The 21806-nt window shown below is 41.6% G+C and overlaps 1 protein-coding gene across 1 annotated transcript; it reads left to right on the forward strand.

The window, feature by feature from the left end:
* Positions 1–1877: 1877 nt before the first annotated feature.
* On the forward strand, positions 1878–21566 carry kif6 (kinesin family member 6). Its single transcript, XM_063184007.1, has 21 exons — positions 1878–1993; positions 2753–2853; positions 3092–3166; positions 3362–3509; positions 4208–4317; positions 5771–5900; positions 6293–6499; positions 8001–8144; positions 8792–8878; positions 9800–9903; positions 10461–10566; positions 11435–11588; positions 12010–12498; positions 13091–13187; positions 14205–14260; positions 14429–14479; positions 16579–16663; positions 18970–19132; positions 20037–20185; positions 20786–20901; positions 21499–21566. The coding sequence occupies exons 1-21, from the start codon at positions 1934–1936 to the stop codon at positions 21519–21521; spliced, it is 2655 nt and encodes an 884-aa protein (XP_063040077.1). The 5' UTR covers positions 1878–1933; the 3' UTR covers positions 21522–21566.
* Positions 21567–21806: the final 240 nt, after the last annotated feature.

The raw sequence follows: 21806 nt of genomic DNA on the forward strand, positions 1-21806 counted from the left end.
AGCATGTTTTGGGCTGGAAATCATCAGCCTCATCTGGCAACCCTGGTTCACGCTGAGAGACTTGAGTTACAGTAATTTACTGTTTTTCAGCAGGGTGTTTCATTCCCCCAGCACACATGCTGAGTTATACCCAGTGCAGGTAGTAAAACTCAACTGCTAATGAAGTCTTAATTCCTATTAAAAAAATTATAGTAGCTTTGTGAGCCCTACAGCACATGCGGTCAGGGGTGTCAAACTCAAATTCACTGTGGTTCAAAATCTAAATCTGGGACAAAGTCGCAGGCCAAACTCAATATTTACCAAATTAAATATTGACTTAAATTGCACGAGCACGCACTTAATACAGGCAATTTTCACAAGCACTCAATCCCATCATATGGTAGTTCAAATGTTCCTGCGTATGCATAATCCGTTGTATGTGAGTGAGATATATGTATTGCATGGTCCTTGGCCCACTCATATGCCTTTTTGGTCAAATCATGTTACTATACTAATGGTGGAGTATGTGGGCCAACGATAATAGACATCTGAAATGATCTCGCGGGCCAAATAAAATGACCCCGCGGGACAGATTTGGCCCCTGGGCCTGAGTTTGACATCCTTGCAGTAGATACTGATTGATGCTGAATTTAGGGCAGATTATTTGTTTAAATGGAACTGCCTTTATCTCGTAGTATGTTCTCAGGATGATGATTATTTGCAGTATTTACAGATGACAGTATTTACCTGTTGTCTGATAAGATTATAAAAGGATTGAAGGATTCTGTATTTCACTGTCGCCCACTACCTTTGATGCAGAGAGTGCAAACTGACAAGAAAAGGGCATTGAAAACACTGTGAATTGTTTTCAAAATATTTTAATTCTGATTTTTGTTTTGTTTACCTCTAAAAACTATTTGAAGGGATTTGTAGGCCTACCTCAAAAGGATAAAATATAGCATTACAGCACTGGTTTATTAGGTTTAGTTATGTTCATTACAACATATAGCCTACTAAATGGCAGCGTTAGGCCTACTTGCCCCAATGTTATTATTGCTAAATTAGACGGGGGTAGTAAATTGCACATCTTGTAACTCTATAGCATTATGGTAGGCTACACATGAATTATTGTCTGGTTAAATTGACCAGCTTTACATAAATGCAATGCATTTTGTAAACATTAGAGTTTGGTCTATTTTGATTAAAAACATTTGAATACCCTGAAAAACCTTTTCCCTTGCCTTTATTTCATGAGAATGTCCATTAAGCGAATGCCTTTTTATAGGAGTCTCACTGAATCCTTTACTTGACAGCCGCTGGAGCTGATGTGTGAGTGCATGCAATGGGCTTATGTGGTTGGGCTATTGTAATTTACAAATACAGATAGACCTACCTAATTAAAATGTTACATTTTAATTGACTGATCAGGCAGATTTTGTTAATGATATATGATGTCATGGATGTCAATGTTGCTTTCTGATTGGTTGATTTATCTTAAATTATCTAGTGCAATTAACCGGGTCACAAGATGAATAGCACCATACATAACGGCAATCATGAAAAAGAAAGAAAGGGAAAAAAAACAGGAAAACTGCAGTTTTCCCTGGAAGACACACCAAAGATTCTTTCATTCTAATGCATCAAGTGGTTCCCAACCTCTGGGCCGGGGCCCATTGGTGGGCCCTGAAGATATTCCAAGTGGGCCTTGAAATAATTTTCCAAAAATAATAATCATATTTTGGTGTGTGTTGCTGTTGATTTATTTGAGTTTTATTCTTAATTGTGTCACATTTTCGAGTGGGTCCCAAGTTGAAAAAGGTTGGGAACCCCTGTTTTAGATCGTCTCTGGACACACCGCGTCATCCATCGTAACCTAGCAACAGGTGTAACAAACCCGTGGACGCGGAAGTGAAGAGGAGCTACACGTTGCCTTCTTTGATCTGCTTTTATTGAAATGCTTAAACAGGCAATTCAGATATATGCTCGAGTTAAACCAAGCAAGAAACAAGTTGCGGTAAGCAATTTAATCGCTGCACAATTTCTACCTTCAGGTAGCCTAATAAACTTCGTCGAGGACCATTGTTTTGTGAACCAATTCAACGTGAAAACGGAATGATGAGTGCGACAAAAGACATGAAAATCTTTGAAAATACGAGCTATCGTTATTAAATGTTTTATTTTGTCACCTAAATGGCCATGTTTTCTAGCCAATTTCATGGGTGTGCAATTACTGTATGTACAGTAGCTGAAGCTCTGATGATCATTGATAAAGTGGTCTTCTCCAAATACAATACAGGCTAAAAAAAAGTGCCATGCTGTGCAGCCATTAGAATAGGAAATTGTTAATACATGAAAAATCCCCGTGATGGCCAGGGGTGGGGATGCTTTAAAATGCGAATAGGGTGGGTGTACTGATAACAACATACAGTTGAAAACGTGAACAAAACGATGGAAACGCTCAATTCAATCAAAGAAGCTGAGATGAAATAGTTCAAGAAGACCTGGCCTATCATGCTGGGACAAATGCTGGGAAAAGTCCAGTAGGTCTTTATGTTTTTCATTCATGACATTTCTCTGTCTACATGATAAGCAGGGGCGGAACTATAGGTAAGCGGGGCATTTGCCCCTGGGCCCAGGGCCCTCCTCTATGGGTGTTGGGGACCCTATTGTGACCACAGGCCGTATGAGGGCCCTATCAGTGTTTTGCCCTTGGGCCCTGTGTGCAATTGTTCCGCCACTGATGATAAGTACTGTGTTATTACATGGTCTGCAGCTGTATTCTGTGGATGGAGATGGATCCTCCCTGGACTTTGAGATCCCCAAGGATCTTGCAGATGGCTTCGTCAACAACAAAAAGGACAAGTATAGATTCAGGTATTAAAGGGCATATTTGTGAATGGGCAGCATGAATTCTGGAAATAAACTACTGAAAATATCACACAGTGCACCTTTGATAGATGCATGGTGTGTATATAACAACAACAACACTAATAGGCATAGGCCTACAGAAAATTACGGACACTGATGATTTTAACTGTTACGGACACTGATTATTTTAACTGTTACGGACACTGATGATTTTAAACAGTTTACCTGTTCATTTATGTAATAGATTCCAGAAGATTTTTGATCAAGCATGCAAGCAGGACGAGATTTTTGACACGGTGGCCAAACCTATCATTAACAGGTATGTTAACTGATGTGCTGTTATTAGTCGTGCTGGTAGCAAGGATATTTCACATTGTGCAACTCCATATCTTCACTTCTACTCATCTTCACTCTTCAGAGACATCTTCTCTTTATCCATTCAAACTATACTTTTTTATTAACAGTAACTAACATGCAATCTATTTGATTGTTTGTTTTATTTTGTCGTCCTCAGTGTGTTAGATGGGTACAATGGCACTATCTTTGCCTATGGCCAGACGGGCAGTGGGAAGACCTTTACCATCACAGGAGGTGCAGAGCGCTACGCAGACAGAGGAGTTATCCCCCGTACCCTCTCCTACCTGTATCAGCACTTCACACAGGTGTGCTCATAACCATTACCCACACATCACACTTAGCTGAGGCTTATTTGCAAAGCGACTTGCAGTTATTTTAAGGGACACTGTGCAGGAAATGGTCAAAAAGGGTACTGCAACTATGCTGCTCATTGAAACTGGGCTGCCAATTGCCAAATTTGATCTTTACATGAAAGTTTTCTAAGTAATAAACACATATTTTCTAGTATGGTCCAAGTTTTTGCAGCTAAAAATGGCTCTTTTTGGAAATATGTATGAAAAGTGTAATTTTCCCAGTCATAATGAATACTTAGAATTTGATGGTGGTGGTAAGTATGGCAGCATAAATTCTGGAAATAAACAACTAAAAATCTCACACAGTGTCCCTTTAAGTATTGTATATTGGTTACAGATGAAGAATTAAGATGCAAAACCCTCTGAAAGCACTTGTAAAAATCTGTAAAATGTCCTTTTTAGATGGATTTTTGCCAAGTAATCACAGTCTAAAAGCTAATTAAATGTTATTATCAAGTGCAGCAGGTCAAAGCGAAACAAAACTTGATGGACTGATTTTTTATTTTTTCTAAATTATAGAAATACAGCATGTTTTGGTAAACTCATCAAAATGCACTTAGAGGGTTTTTCTTCGGAAATCTTCTGTTCCTCTTTTCTAACGTATTTTAATAAATTAATTAACTGATCTGTTTCATGTACTGTGTCTGCAGGACAGTAGCAAGATATACACAACTCATATATCTTACCTGGAAATCTACAATGAAACCGGTTACGACCTGCTGGACCCGCGACAAGAGGCGTCTTCACTCGAAGATCTGCCGTGAGTAAATACTGACTTCTGTTTACTCATACTTGGAATATGGATTGATTATCCTCATGTGTATGCTTTTTTGTTAGGAGAGATTCATATAAATTCACATAGATTGTACACACATGTACTTAAAAATGGAAATATTGTGGGTTTCTGTAATGGCCAAAGGAACAGCAATGGGCCGTCCATACAGACAAACTCTTCAGACTGTTTGTATGTGGTGCAAAATGTAAAGCTTCCTAAACTTTCCAAATGTAGTTATTTATTTGTAGGTCATCAGTTGTCAAAAAGAAGAGGGCTATACTGCTTCTTCACGGATCACCACTTTATTTTTGGTGCTGGTGTTTTGGCACTAGGCCTTCATCAGAGTAACCATACCATAAGAGAAAATGTTTCTTATATAAACAAGTGTATCATGGGACACCCAATAGGGAATATTTACATCAATAATGTGAACACTGTATACATATAAACAAAAAAGGCTAAAGGGGCACAATGTCAAGGTACATGCATTACAGTCAGGGCTTTGAACCGGTTCAAGGAACGAAAACGAAAACCGGGAACTTTTTGTATTTTACAGGGAACAGAAACGAAACCGGAAACGTTATTATTTTTTATTTTTCTGGAACGGGAACACTTATTTAAAAATAATGGTAACCGGTTAATACCGGTTAATACCGTTCCTCAAACTAAAAAAAAAAGTAATTATTTTCCTGTTACCATGACAGCTGAGGTTCACGTCCTGTGTGACATCAGACACTGAATGGAGAGAGAGCTGTGGATTACAAAGTCTCCACTCCACATCTTAAATAAGAGAAACCACTGTCATACAATAGGGCAGAGTTTCCATTGCATCATTGTAAGACATTGCAGAGAAGCGCATGTATAGGGCACCGAGAATGTTCGACGTTATTGGGCATCCATGGCCGCTTCAAATATGCACAAACTCACAATGTCTATCATAGCGCTCCCCGTGACCCAAGTCAGCGTGGAGCACACATTTTCATCATTGAGGTTTATTCTCCGCTTCTCCGCTTAGGTCGTCCCTGAATTACAAAATTCTTGAGGATATTCTTATCATCCTCTTGAATAAACAGTTTGGAATGTAGGCCGAGTCATTTGCACTTCCGTCTTTCTTGGTTAATTAACGTCAGTTAGGCCTATGGGGAGTAATCAGCTGACAGGAACGAAATTAACCGTTCCGGGAACAATATTTTTTTGTTCTAACCGGTTCGGGAACGTCAATTTGTTGGTGGAACCCATAACCGGAAACGTTATAATTCCGTTTCTGTTCGGAACGGAACGTTTGGAAAAAAATAACGGTTCAAAGCCCTGATTACAGTACATGGGTTAACTTATTTGTAGGTAACAAGGAGTATGACTAAGGGTTATGTATTGGACACAATTGCCAATAAAGTACCTCTTGAGTAATCTCCTCATGTGAACTCTCATGTGTTTCTAGAAAGGTCACCATCCATGAGGACACGGATCAGAACATCCACTTGAAGAACCTCTCCGTGCTGCAGTCGGCCAATGAGGAGGAGGCTTTGAATCTGCTCTTCCTGGGAGACACCAATCGGATCATCTCAGAAGTCAGTGCAGTTTAACAGTTAAAGCAGTGACATGTCTTTCCATGTGGGATGAAAATGAAATGGGATCAGAGCTTTGCCTTGTTTTTAATACATGAATCCAGGTACATAGCACCAACATGTACTGTATGTTAGTGGGATGCTGTAATAGTTGTTGAAAAACCTTTACTACCATTAAACCTCTATGGCAATGCACAGAACTTTTAGTAGTAAAACACCATTGGACCATATGAAGGATTCAGATGGAAAATCTTGTAAGTGGATATTTGATGAGTTGATGAACCAGACATCTACGCGCTCCCACATAGACAACACCAGCAATGTCACTAAATAGATACTAACTTGCTATGTCCAGATTTTAAACAACGTTGCTTCCCTACCCTTCTCTACTGCAGACTCCAATGAACCAGACGTCTACGCGCTCCCACTGCATCTTCACCATCCACGTGTGCAGTCGTCAGCAGGGCTCGGCCACCGTGCGCCAGTCCAAGCTGCACCTGGTCGACCTGGCCGGCTCCGAGCGCGTCGGCAAAACGGGCGTCGGAGGGCACACGCTCACCGAGGCCAAATACATCAACCTGTCCTTACACTTCCTGGAGCAGGTGAGAGTGTTAGTTAGCAGCCGAAACTCATGATGTTCATACGAACAGTTTTGGTTGTGTGGGAAATTATTGTTGGTCATGATTGTGTGTAAACAGTGATAAAGCTTTATTCCAGTCATGCATGCATATATTATAACATCAACCTGTCCTTACACTTCCTGGAGCAGGTGAGAGATAGTTAGCAGCCGAAAGGAAATATATATTCATCATATGAATAGTTTTGGTTGCGTGGGAAATTATTGTGTTGATCATGTGTGTTAACAACAATGATAAAGCTTTACATAGATGCATATATTACAACATACAGGGCCGCTGACTAAGACATCTGAAAGGGCCCCAAACCCAATACATACAATGTAATGAGGACCCAATTCTGGGCCCCCTCTCTCTCGGACAAGTGACCCCTTTGTCCCCCCCCCTGTCGGCTTCCCTGACAACATACACTGGTATACAAAGAGGATACAAAAGGATACAAATGGATTTTAAAAAGATGGAAAAAAAAACATAAAAGCAATTTGCCAATAATGAGTAATGTTGGCCATGAAATAGCCTACTGTATACGTCAAGTCAAGTGTACTTTATTGTCCAAAATCTATGTTACAGGGTTAGCACAGAAGTTTGAAATTACGTTTGACCAGTCTCCAATGTGCAGTTTAAACTAAAAACATATAAATAAGACATTGACATTAACCCACACACACACGCACACACACGCACACACTCAATGTGCAATAAGAACTGAAATACTGATACATTCATTTACATTCTCTCTCTGACCCATTGTATAGACACCAAAGGCAATGTCTGCGTTGATGTTCTCTCTCTGTAGGTCACCATTGCCCTCTCGGAGAAAAACCATTTGCATATCCCCTACCGTAACTCCCTGATGATCGTGTATGAACAGTGATAAAGCTTTATTCCAGTCATAAATGCGGATATTACAACATACACTACTATGGACACAAATGGATTTTCAAAAAAGATTTTTAAATAAAATGAAAACAAAACCAATCTGCCCAATAATGAGTAATGTTTGCCTTCGCAACCAACATAGGGGTCCCAGCCCCCAGTTTGGGAACCCATTTATACTGTATAAACAGCAAAGGCCATGTCTACTGTATGTTGATGTTCTCTGTAGGTCATCATTGCCCTCTCTGAGAAGAACCGTTCGCACATCCCCTATCGTAACTCTACTGTGGGTGCATCCCAATGTGTGACCTTGCCTCCTCCACTTGTGCTTGTCTCCTCGTCCCGCCTCCTGGCCCCTCCTCCGTGGAGAAAACGATAAAGTTTCCCAGCTGTCAGCCTCGCCACAACAACTTTTGAGGGACTGTTTTTCATTCACCATCCCAATTGCGAATGAGAAAAAGACTTTACAATTGAGCTTTTGCAAGATATTGAAATATAATGCTGTTGTCAGTGGTGTCATCATGACGAGAAGCAAGTGGAGGAGGCAAGGTATCATATTAAAACGCACTCTGTATGTTGATTTTCTCTGTAGGTCATCATTGCCCTTTCTGAGAAGAACCGGTCTCACATCCCGTACCGTAACTCCCTGATGACCTCGGTGCTGAGGGACAGCCTGGGAGGAAACTGCATGACCACCATGATCGCCACCATCTCTGTGGAGACCAGAAACCTGGATGTAAGACTCCTAGTAGCTCTTAACCCATTTTAGCCTGATACTGCGTAAATGTTGTAGGACCTTTGGCGCCTGGAGTGACATATGCGCTGCATTCAGGCTCTTGAGATTTGAGGGTTTTTCCATTAAAATGTGTAAGAGCTGCATGGACACATTCTAATGCGAGATGAGGGTCCAAGCTTTTAAATGCAACTTATTTCGTCTTTATGTGCTTCAGCGGCTGATATTTAGATTTTAGTAGGCAGAGGGCAGCTTTTCCCAAAAAGGGCTTTGGCATTCAGCGGGCGTTTTTTTGCAGGTGATTTAGGCTAAAATGGGTTAAGAACTATAGTCATAAGAGGCCTTCACACTGTATTGCAAGCTCTCAATGCCCAGCATGGGACCACCTAATATGAATCAGATTTTTTTTAAATGAATCTTCCATATGTAGAGGCACTATCTTTCTCTCTCTCTCTCTCTCCCTCTCTAGCTGAGCATCACAGCATGCTCTAAGGTCCTACCTGTTGTGTGGCGTATCTTGCTGCCATGCTTTGTTAAATTGATATTGTTCAAACAAGACGGAAATGCATTTACTACACCATAAAACATGCATAAAATGCATCTAATACATCATGAAATAATATGCACATCTCCAACCCTCTCTCCTGCAGGAGTCCATCTCCACATGCCGCTTCTCCCAGCGAGTTGCCATGATCAAGAACGAGGCTCTACTCAACGAGGAACTGGACCCAGCACTGGTCAGTCATTTCTTCCGTGTAGCAAAGAAAAGAAAAAAACACACATCTGTCTAAAAAAGATTGGGTGCATGACTAGCAAAGTCGCATGAAAACTGAAAATAAAGTCTGAGACACCAAGCTCCCATTTCTTTAACTTTCGGGCAGCATGCTGATGAGGCTGAGGAAGGGGCATGTTGCTCGAAACGTCACATTAGAGTAAGAGAAACTTGAGCTTGTTGTCTTGAACTTTATTTTCAGTCATTTCTTCAGATCAGACGTGCATCAAGTAAAAGTCAAAGTACTTATGGCCTCCGCATGTCGGCTCCGCAAAAGTTTGATTCCATTGTTTTTTATAGATCCCTGAACACTGACGCCAATGTCCGCAGACATTCGCGAATGTCGGCTAGCGATTAGAGACGAGTTCTATTTTGTCGCAGCCTGATTGACTGTCAGATTGACTATCAATGCTATGTTCGTGTGAAATTGGGTTTGGGGGGCGGCATTCTGTCGGAAGCGAAAGTGCTCCGCAGTGCTGTCGTAGCCAATGTGTGCGGAGGCCCTTACAGTGTATCTACCTCATTAGGTACAGTGTAATAACTGGTGTATAAACTATATAAGATCATGTACAGGTACTAGTGTTGTAATTACTGTAAGAGTACTTCTATTTCTACGTCACAGTCCTCTGTTCCAAACTTAAGTGTTTTGAGACTTTGTGTTGCTTTGATTTTGCTTTTTGATTAGTGTAAATGCATGGTGAGAATTCATGAAGTATTGCAAACCTGAATGTTTTAAGTTTTCATAGGGATTTTGCAAGGTCTCTTAAGAAAAGTATTTCCAGTCTGTAAGAGTTTTGAAATGCGTTAAACCAGTGTTTGAATTGTTCCAGATCGTGATCGTGAATGTGAATAATTCATTTGTATTTCTTTTCTTGTGTGTGTTCAGCAAATCGTGTGTTTGAAGAGGGAGATCCAGACCCTGAAGGATGAGCTGTCCCTCCTGACAGGAGAGCAGAGGGGGGATGAACTGAACCCTCAGGAGACACAAAGGTGATACTTACTTAAGGGCCTGGTTTCTACCAGACCTCTGTGTGTGTTTTAGCTCTGGAGCCCCCTGGTGGCGCTCCAAACACACGAAGCTGCGCGGAACTACAGGTCGGGCAAGAGCCAGGCAAACTTATTTATTTACACATGCACTGCATCTTAGGGAAAATATTAAACAAATGCCAAAACATTAACCTAATCCGTCATTTTTGGGGGGAAACCATTTCATACCAGTCTGTATATGTCTATACTTTACGTCGGCATGGCATGTATGTGTTAGTCCCAGAAGTTTTTTATTTTTAAACCACTGACAAATACATTTTTGTACACCTGTTGTGTGTGTGGGTGTGTGTGTGTGTGCGTGCGTGTGCGTGCGTGCATGTGTGTGTGTGTGTGATGTGTGTGTGATTTTTGTCAATGTCTTACATGTTTAGTTGAACTGCACATTGGAGACTGGTCAAACGCAATTCCAAATTCTGTGCTAACCCTGTTACGTAGATTTTTGACAATAAAGCACACTTGGCTTGACTTGACTTGACTGTGTGTGTCGTCTCCGTGTGTAGACTTCAGGAGCAGGTCCGAGTGTTTGTGGATGATCCAGACCCCGAGGTGGAACTGAGCCTGGGCCCGGACATGAAGAAAATCAACTACTGTTTCTGCATGCTAAAGGTACACTTTATGAAATCCCATTTCAATACATTTTTACTATAAACGTATATGACCATACATTTAAAATGGTAGTTCCCTGTCTTGAATTCTCTGTTCACTAATTCCTTTTTTGGGGTGGTATAGGATGCATAAACATGTTTTGAACACATTGTCGTTCTCGTGTTGGGCAATTCAGTTCAACTTCACTCTGGCACAATTCAGTTAGCTCTCTTGATCACATCCTAATGCCTCATGACAGCCTGGTGTCCTCTTTTCACGAGTACAATAGTGAACAAGACTGGTGTGCAGTGTTGTGGGAAAGTTCAGCCATCCTGAATAACCGCTTGTTATTTCCGTTTATAATTAACCCATTTAAGCCTAAGGCACCAGCAAAAAAACGCTGCTGAATGCCTAAGTCCTTTTTGCCTATAAGAACCTAAATATTTCCGAAGCACATAAAAACATGTCATGGATAAGTGGTTGGAGCGTCAGACTTGCAGCCCAAAAGTTGCCGGTTTGACTCCCGACCCGCCAGGTTGGTGGGGGGAGTAATTATGGTACCGTCCCCCAGCACTGCTCTCTTGGGGGCACCATTGGGGGCTGCCCACTTGCACGGATGAGGCATAAATGCAATTTCATTGTATGCAGTGTTCATTTCTGTGCCGTGGAGTGCTGTGTCACAATGAAAATGGGAGTCAGGGATCAGGTCAAGTAATCAGTGTGGATATGAATTTAACAAGGAGATGGCACTGGGGACAAATGAAAGCCTAAATCTGTTGTTTGGTTTTGACAGAAGGGAACCTGAAGCGCGAACCAGAAGGAAGTAGCTGGAGTTCAGACTGGAGTGGAGTGGGAGGCCAGTGACTGACCATTTTCTTTGTTTTCTCAGGCGATGATCCGCGAGGGTCCGTCGTCTAGCAGCAGGAGGAGTGGCGACAGCTCGGCGCGTCAGCATGAGGCCGAGGCGGATCAGGTGAAGGGCCCGTCGCCCACAGAACTGAAGAGGCTCAAAGCCATGCTGCTGCAGAGAGACAGCGAGATCAGTATCCTTCATCTCATACAGCAAATCTGGTTTCTCAAAACCATAGTTGCTGGCTATATAGTTAGCTAACGTGAGTGTAAGTTGTACATGTGAGTAGTGCGTACAGTCCTTCTCAAAACCTAGGACAGTGGCCTTCCAAGTGTATCAGCCTAATTAGTCACACCCAGTGATTGGATACTCTTTATTAGTCACACCCAGTGATTGGATATTCTGTAGAGTTCACCAAAGAGTATCCAATCACTGGGCGTGACTAATTAGGCTGATACACTTGGAAGGACACTGTCCTAGGTTTTGAGAAAGACCCAATGAATGGCATCCTTTTCTATTACTATTACTTGTAGTGGTCATAAAGAGATAAGTGCAGCATACACAGATATTCAACACCACTGTCATTACAGCTTTCCTTAACCCGAACATTTGAGGCATCTTGGTGAGCATGTTGAAAAGGGAGAAAAAGCGTGCCCAGGATGCTGTAGCTCGCCTTAGCTTGACCTCCATGAATCAGCTGCCAACATCACCACCACCACCATCATTACTACCCCCACCACAGGGGTCACCTGCGCCCGCCACATACACACACCTGCCTAACACATCTACACACCTGGACACATCTGCAACCACACACCTGCCCTCCACATCCACACACCTGAACGACTCAGCCACACACTTGGACAACTCACACCTACACACACACGCACCTGCACACACATCCACACACGTCTCCTCCACGTCCACCTCACACCTGGGCGACGCGGTCACACCTGTGTCCTCCATGTCCTCTCACCTGTCCACATCATCAACACACCTGTCGTCCACTACGACCTCCTCCTCACACCTGGACGACTCCCCCAGAGGAAGAGGAAGGGGAGCAAGGGAAGCTCACCATGCACAAAGGAGACTGAAGATGCAAGGTAAGCTTGCTTACATTAGATTATATTACATTACACTAAGCTGACGCTTTTATCGAGAGCGACTTACAGATATTACAGGGTATTGGTTACAGTCCCTGGAGCAATGTGAAGTTACATGTCTTGTTCAAGGGCACTTCAGCTGTGCAGTAAGGAGTGGAAAGTTGGGATTCGAACCCACAAACCTGTGATCTATATCTATATATTTTATCATAGATGTTTCTGTCAACATTTTTAGCCTGTAAACTATTTTACCCGTTACCCAGTTTACACAAATCACTATGCTATGTTAGTTAGAGCTTTATTTGTCTCCGTGGGGCAATTGTTCTTGCATTTCACTCGCTGGCACAATACACATGACACAGTGAGACATGTAAGCAGACAAGCACATACAACTTCAACCGTAGAACACAGAAATTTACATTCACATTAGCACACATTAGGTGGCTGCATAACTACTTGACCTCATTCAGTGCTTGGGGAATAAAAGAGAACTTTTACCTATGCTACGTACCAAGTAGTGTTCATGCACCCTCATATAATATGTATTTAATATGCTGTATATAATCCTCGTTTTATTTCTCTTAAAATGTAGAGTTTTCAGCCGGGCAGCAAGAGGCCTTTGAGATCTTCAGAAGGGACCATGACGACCGGCTGGTGATAGAGCAACACAAGACGATACTGAAGCAAAGGTATGAGGATGATCAACAGCTGATGTGTTTATTTTAGTAAAAGTAAGTGAATAAAGAAGCACATCACAGACGTGAATAAAGAAGCACTCATCAGATTTCTTTTATCATTTCTAATCGCCTCACATCACAGACGTTTCGGGCTTAATCCTTTCTTCAGTGTGAAATGGCGATTTATTCAGTGCTTCTTTATTCACTTTGAGATTTGAGTTCATTCATTGACGAAGTTAAGCACCCAGTGCAATGTATAAGAAGACAAGGTGTTGAGCGTGCTTCCTGATCCTTCTGTGTTTATTTTAGTATCATAATGTCTTTGCTCATCCCTTTTATTTGGACAATTTTCAGTCTTCAAATATGTTAATAATTTATTGATGGGTGTGACCTTTGCGTAACTAGGAAAAAAGATATTTAGAGAGAGACAGTTAGAGTGGTTGCATTTAACATTTTGATAATTTATATGACAACTGACAAGGGAAGTGGAAATTCTTTTGCAAACTAATCATATTGGAAACTCTGGAAATCATTTATGCTAACAATTTGTCTCCATTTTACTCATTCTATTTACTCCATGGTTACTCCACCCACTTGTTGCCATGCCATACTTTACATGGGTTTACCGTTTGTAAACAATCCCTGGCAGGGAAGACGACAATGGGGGACAAAGGGGTCACCTGTCCCGGGCCCAGGAAAATGGGGGGCACAATTGAGTCCTCAGTACATTGATTGTATTGGATAGGGGGGCCCTTTCAGATGACTTTGTCCTGGGCCCAGCCAAAGCTGTCAGCGGCCCTGATCACTGGCTGCGCGACCCTGGCTGCGCGACCCTGGCTGCGCGACCCTGGCTGCGCGACCCTGGCTGCGCGACCCTGGCTGCGCGACCCTGGCTGCCCACTGTTCAACCTCTGATTGTTGGAAACTGCTGTTGGCCAAAAAATGCGCTCACATGGTTGGCTGATTAGCAGTCTTGCCCCTCCTCACATCGCGAATGTTTGTAAACGAAAAACCTATCTATCCCCACAGGTATGCGGAGGCCAAGGCCTTGGGGTTAAAGGTCAACAATATAAGAAGCAAAGTCAGTAAGTAGCTACAGTACAGCACCACATCATATACTGTTTTCAGGCTGACCAGGGCTGCCTTCGCACAACCACAGCACAACACTGTATTGGCATGATCACTTTGGCTATAATCAAATCGTGGTCACACTATCAGAGTTGTAAACTTATTTGTTATTTGTTATGTGTCAGATGACCTGAAGAAACAGCTGGAGCTGAGGAGGAAACAAGTGGCTGTGCAAGGTAGGCTGCATTAAATAACAACAATAATTATTATTACTATTGTTATTGTTATTATTGCAAGGTAGGTTGCATTCAAATACTAAATAACAATTATTATTGTTATTATTATAAGGTACGCTGCATTAAAATACTAAATAACAACAATTATTATTGTTATGCTTATTGTTATTATTACAAGGTAGGCTGCATTCAAATACTAAATAACAATTATTATTGTTATTATTATAAGGTACGCTGCATTAAAATACTAAATAACAACAATAATTATTATTACTATTGTTATTGTTATTATTGCAAGGTAGGTTGCATTCAAATACTAAATAACAATTATTATTGTTATTATTATAAGGTACGCTGCATTAAAATACTAAATAACTACCTACAAACCATATCGTATGTATTTGGTGATTCCTAACACTTAAGACATCTGTGCAAGATAGGTGCTGCATTCAAGTACTAAATAACAACTATCTACAAACCATATAGTACAGTGGTTCTGAACCTTTTTTGAACAAATGCCCCCTGACCTCATCATTAGCTTCCCGACGCCCCTTGACAGCATCATACACTCCCCCTCCCCCCCCCCCCCCCCGGTATTTCATAATAAAATAGACCCTTGCCTCCCATTTGCAGCTGAGCACCCCCCACCTGTCTCCTTTTCAACGCCCCCCTAGGGCTCCTTAACGCATCATGTGTGCCAGACAGGCTGCATTCCAGGCACTAAAATACTCAACTAACAGCTAACTAGAAGCCATATAGTACATGGTAACCCCTTTTTAGGTCTTTATTATGACAGGACGGTGTGAGAGGAGACAGGATATCAGCAGGAGAGATATGCAGTAGGGGTTAGGAAATGACCCAGGCCAGACTCGAACCGGGTTCCCATGGGCATGCAAGCCCATATGTGTTACCCCAGCACTTGGTAGCCCTTTACTCTTAATTCAGCATTTGTAAACATCTATTTTTCACTACTTTTAGTTTTTACTACTTTTATGCTGCAGTTGGAGCATAGATTATGGAATGTAGCCTGCCAGCTTTGAAATAATTGAAACACTTGAAAAACCTAACTGCATTGCATCATTACTACTATGGCATAATAGCGTCTTAACATAGATATTACAACTTCCAGAGTTGTAACAACATTATAACTTGATCATTGTCACTCTGGTAACAACATTCACACTAAAGGGCCAGGTCTTGCAGGGTTTATTACTGTAACTGCTCCCTAGAAATCATACAAAATGTTTTCTGTAACTCTTTATTCACACTTTGTCATCGTTTTTAAATCTTTACTTCTACATGATTTATCATCAACACATTATTTTTTAAACCTGTTTACACCCTGACTGCTTGTCTGTTGGCTGTATGTCAGTATGAAGGAGAAAAAAGAGGCGCGCACTAGGGGTGTAACAATATTGAACCGAACCGAGAAATCGTGATACTCAGAGTCACATCACTCTATCGTCATGTAAGGAGGGAGTATCAAAGTTTTGTTATCCTTCAGTCCAGAAAACAACCATATGAATCAATGTAATAATGTCTATGTCCATACTGTCTATGTCCTTACCTAGATTAGTCTATGTCTGCATGGGAAAGCAAGAAATGTAATTTCAAATTCTTTGTATGACCAGTGCATGTAAAGAAATTGACAATAAAACCAACTTGACTTGACTTGACTAATAATACTTCCAAACCTCAAATGAAATACATTTCAGAAATCGTGGGGTGTATCGAACCGTAAGTCAGGAATCATACAAATGATACAAACCGAACCGTGATTTTTGTGTACTGTTACACCCCTAGCGCGCACGTACAAGAAAGTGTTATCACAGCTGCTAGAGAAATGTAACAGGTATTTCATAAGAGCTGGGCAGCGATCATTCTGTACGCAGTTTTGCTCCAGAAGAAGGAAAAAAAAATCTATTTTATTTAAACAAGGCAGCATTTCATAACACTGCTTTGCCAAACCTCCCCAAGATTTGGTCTGCCAACTGAACGATAGAGCAGTCACAGTACTAACACGGACTCCATCTTACATAAATAAGTAATAAATAATTCTGATTGCTCCACCGTTTTTGTTTGTGTTTTTCCCCCTGTAGGCATGACGGAGGACTCTGCGGCCTCTAAGGATCCGGACCCCGTGGAACAGAGGCTGCTCGCTGACATCAAGGAGGAGAAGAGCCAGTGAGTCTAGGCATGGTGCAGTGGTTAGATCTAATCTATAGAACAGAATAGAACGGAATGGAATGGAATGGAATAGAATAGAATAGAATAGAATAGAATAGAATAGAATAGAATAGAATGGAATGGAATGGAATGGAATGGAATGGAATGGAATAGAATAGAATGTAATAGAATAGACAAGAATAGAATACAATAGAATACAATAGAATACAATAGAATACAATAGAATAGACTTTATTGTCATGCCAGCATGAAAATTGCCTTTGGTCTCACAGAATAAAAACAGAATATAAAATAGACAAAACACACATACAAATCGCTGCATCCATCCCGCACACCCCACCCCCCCACCCCCTTCAACCACACACATCATATGCAAGTCAGGCAGTAGTTCAAGACCTTACACCTCTAGCTTTTCCATAGCTTATTGACAATGGAGATGACATAGGTTTTCAACCTTGAGGTCGGGACCCCACACGGGTCCGGATGGGATTCAAATGGGGTCGCCTGGAATTAGTGGTGAAAAAAGAATACTGATAAAAAAATATGTTTTAACTTATTTGAACTGAAACACCACATGATACATGTATCTTAAACTTTCCTAAATATCTATTCCTAGCCTCCAAGTTAGTTCAAATAAATCATAAAAGTGATCTAAGCTGCACATAAAACAGATTTAACGTCCCAAGTCGCGTTAAGTGTATGGGCTCGCCAGAAATGTGGGATGTTGAAATGGGCTCGCAGGCTAAAAAGGTCGGGATCCACTGGGATAGTGGGTATCAACGCTCTAAATTCATGTTTTTTTCATTACCAGCCAAAATGGCTTGTAGACGATGTTAATCTTACTAGCCAAACACACACTCAGTAATGGGTTTAAGTGGCTAGTACTGTACTGTATGTTATTTTTTCCAGCCAGCCATCAAGCTAAAACATTCACCAGCATTTGGCCGGTTGGCTGGTCTTAATTTAGAAACCTGATGGGTACAGTAAACAGTGTCTAGTGTTGTTTTTGTTTTAAATGATGCATTGACATGAAAAGGGTCAGATAAAGACGTGAGTACTCGAGAGCTTCTCTTATCTCCTAATCCCTGCTCTTTCTTTCTTTCCCTCCCTCTGTTCCTCCATAAACAAAACATAAATAACTTAATACACTGTATACACTTTACCAGTCGCTTCCAAAGATCATCAATTTTAATAGAGTGGATTAGAATAGAATGGAACAGGAAAAGTACAGTTTGGCTCCAAACCCTTAGGCTGGGAAATCCTTGCCTGATTTTCATAGACTTCAGATCACTACCGCGATTCTGGTCTGACCAGGACTATAATGATCTAGCTTTGTTTCCATGGCCTGGTTAACCCGCCTCCCTCGGCTTGCTACTGGTTGAGGGATGTGCCAAAGTTTAAACCAAACATTTCTTAGCCCAATAGAACGTCTCTGCTTAAACCACGTCACTGCCTTGAACTTGCCTCTACCCAGGACGGTTGGAAATGCTCAGTTGATTGGTTCCAGACAAAGTGGGTGGAGTTCCCCCACCAAAAAAAAAGTGGGGTCCTGAGCTACTGTAGGGAGCCAATCAGAGAGCGGGGAGGGGTGGAAAGGTGATGACGCGAACTACAAGTACTTGACAAACAGAAGCTTGCAGTTTGTTTGATTAGATACAACTGACACATTTGGTTATGGGCTACATCTATGTTAAATGATACATTCGTAGCGCCCAATAAACGGCCATGGGCAATCGTAAGCCAATGATGTCTGATGAAGATCCAGGGTGATCGAAACGTTGCTTTTTAAATAATAGCGTTTATTTTTTGGAGCTTACTGGCAGTGTGCAGACCTACCTTCTTCCACTATCGTAAACCGTAATTATGAAAAACAACTTTTGCGTCACTCTGGCTGAAGGGACTGAAGACTGATTAAGAGTGCTACTGTGCTGTTTATTCTACATGTGAAGAGTTCAGATGCAAAACCCCCTAAGTGCCTTTTCAGAAAATGATCTTAATTAATTTTTATGTAATACAAATCTATCAAAATTGCATATTTTTTTACTTTATTTATGTAATTTATGTATTGATATGTATTATCAAGTACGTAAATGTAAACCAAACAGAAAACTGGGTTCCTTAAAAATATAGAAGTGCAGATCCTCAGAAATGGAGTTAGGGGTTTTTTCATCTAAACTCTTCATGTACTCCTTGACAGTGTCAAATAAGTATTCTCTTGTCCTTGAATTCATGTGTCTGTCTCTGTGTCCTTGTATCTAATCTTCTACAGCTACAAGACTTGCTTTGTCTCTAATCTTCTACAGCTACAAGACTTGCTTTGGGCGTCTGAAGGGCCTGAAGACGGAGATCGAGCATCTACAGCTGCTGCTGGATAAGACCAAAGTCAAGATCCTCATGGACTTCCAGGAGTGGTGGAGCCAGGAGGCGCACAGGACACAGGGGAGCCAGGAGGCGCACAGGACACAGGTGGGGACACATGACAGCGATTATATTAGAGGCGCACTTTGCATCAAATGTTTTCTTTATTTGTCCACAGACACGTTTCGGCGTGGGACAACACAGTTTTTTTTATTAAAAATGGGGGTTATGTTAGAGCTAAAAGAATGCATTCTAATGCAAGATCAGGGTCCTAGCATTTTGATGCAACTTTTCATTTTTTATGTGCTTCAGAGGCTGGGATTAGGGATGGGATATCGGTATCGGTGTATCGGTATCGGGTTCAGATATCAACATATTTTCAGAGATCGGATCGGATCGGAATTTTCCCAAAGTATCGGAATTTTCCCAGGACTGATATTGAGCCAGGTGTAATGTTAATTTTAAGTCATAACACTTGCATATTAGTTTTCAGGATGGGATTGTTACTTTCCTACTTGATACTTTTACTTATTAATTCATTTCCTGTTCTTTTGACTTCCTTTTCTGACCAAATAGTCATCTTGAGCCTTCCTCAAGTTGAAATTCATGCATATATCAGGTTTTGGTATTGGATTGGAGTAGTATCGGTATCGGCAGATATCCAAATTTAAATATCGGGATCGGATCGGAAGTGAAAAAATGTGTATCGGTGCATCCCTAGCTGGGATATTTAGGTTTTTAGAATAAGGGTGTTGGAAATATGGGACAAATGAACACACTACATTCCAGTGGTGTACTACTACAGATATAAAGGAGAAGTATAAGTATGAAGGAAGCCACAACAAAATAATCTTCCACATCTGCGATTGCAACTGAGTGAACCCTCTGTGGGGCTGTAGAGCCCCCGTTGAGAAACACTAGTGTAGAGAATGACATTATGTGGTCACATCACATGATATACTAATTATCTTTTCATCATCTCCTCATCTATCATTTCATCATCTTTCCGCAGCGTCAGAAGTCAGACGTGTCCCCTGCTGCCCTGGTCTCCTCTACACATGTCACCACTCCCCCTGTCACCAGTGGCCTATCATCTGTCAGGCGGGAGACAAGCACCTCGGCATCCCCTTTGCCGCTCTCCAAGGACTACAACCACACTAGGTAAGTTGGCAGGGAAGGATTGTCTCTGTAGTTCACTATGACGGACAGTTTTGCGCACAACCTGGGAAGACAGCTGTAAAACTCCAACTCCCTTTGTCATTGTGGCACAGCACTCCACAGCACACAAGTGAACACTGCACACTGCGCACAACGAAATTGCATTTATGCCTCACCCATGCAAGGGGGCAGCCCCGAATGGCGCCCGAAAGGGAGCATATGCGGAGGGACGGTACCATGTCATGGAAGAGAATGGAGGAGAGCACTGGTTAATTACTCCTCCCACCAACCTGGGGGGTCGGGAGTGGAACCGGCAACCTTTGGTCTTCAAGTCCGACGCCCTAACCGCTTACCCCTGACTGCTCTATTGAATGCAAAAATAGTGTACCCTAGAGGGATATGACATTGTACATTACGCCAGTCAATGGAGCTACAGTGATTTTTAAATACTCATTGTTAGCTTAGCATTGTTTATCCATGTGTTGTATGACAAAACCAGTTATTGCCATTGTATTGATCTATTGTATTGTACCGTTGATGCATAGTGAGATGATGATACAGTGAGTTTTGTTATTTTGTTTCTTTCATTTCTCGTCCTTTCAGAGCCCTGTCCTCCACCAATCTGTCCGAGTCTTCTGTCCCGCTGACGGGAGATGAGAAAGTCGACGCGGACATTCTGGCCTTCTTCAAGGCACGGCAAAGCCTGCTCAACAGAACAGGTACAGCACACTACAGCATTTCAACATATTCAACATATTAACTTAAAGGTGCACTGTGTAATTAGCCTGGGAACTCTCATACTGCCTTTAGTTCTACACATTCGTTTCGATCTGAAAGACACTTGTGATTAGGTCTGGTGGTTACCAGGCAACTGTGTATTATTTTTAGCAGCTCCTTTCTAGAATCCATGCTGCACAAATGTTACCTGTTTCACAAATACTTACCACCACCATCAAAGTATTCAATATGACTGGGAAAATTGCATTCTACCTACATGAAGAGGTGGATCTTCTCCTTGTCCTCCATTTTATCATATCATATCATATCATATTTATCATATTAGTAAATATTAGGTAGTAGTATTAGTATCATGAAAAGATACAAATTGGCAATAGGCAGCACAGTTTCAATGAGCAGCATACCTTTAGTTGCAATACCTATTCTGGCCACAGTCCTACACAGTGCACCTTTAAAACTTAAAACTATTTTAAAATGTTGTCCTCCTTTAAATATTTTCGTAATCAATATTTTTTAGTATAACAACTTATAAGCAATACAAATTTTGAGTTGGAGTTTTGTGTACGCTCTGTCTACAGGGCTGTCAAGAGAAGAGAAGTGAGCCGATCTTCATGACCGGAGTCTGTCTGAGTCAGAATGTCAGAAACATCAAAAGGACACATCCCATAAATTGCCCATCGCCGCCGAATATCAGGTGAAACCGGAGTCTGTCTGAGTCAGAATGTCAGAAAAAAAGCAAAAGGACACATCCCATAAATTGGGCAAGGCCGCCGAATATCAGGTGAAACCGGAGTCTGTCTGAGTCAGAATGTCAGAAAAAAAGCAAAAGGACACATCCCATAAATTGGGCATGGCCGCCGAATATCAGGTGAAATGGGGTGTGTTC

Source organism: Engraulis encrasicolus, chromosome 19 (assembly GCF_034702125.1).
Source record: "Engraulis encrasicolus isolate BLACKSEA-1 chromosome 19, IST_EnEncr_1.0, whole genome shotgun sequence".
Lineage (NCBI taxonomy): Eukaryota > Metazoa > Chordata > Actinopteri > Clupeiformes > Engraulidae > Engraulis > Engraulis encrasicolus.

What these genes read in the sequence shown, in the direction of transcription:
- kif6 (XM_063184007.1), top strand. Translation starts at nt 1,934, where the DNA reads ATGCTTAAACAGGCAATTCAGATATATGCTCGAGTTAAACCAAGCAAG. An exon ending in AAGGACAAGTATAGATTCAG is followed by an intron (nt 2,854 to 3,091) that starts GTATTAAAGGGC and finishes TTTATGTAATAG; the next exon opens with ATTCCAGAAGATTTTTGATC. An exon ending in AAGACGATACTGAAGCAAAG is followed by an intron (nt 13,188 to 14,204) that starts GTATGAGGATGA and finishes CTATCCCCACAG; the next exon opens with GTATGCGGAGGCCAAGGCCT.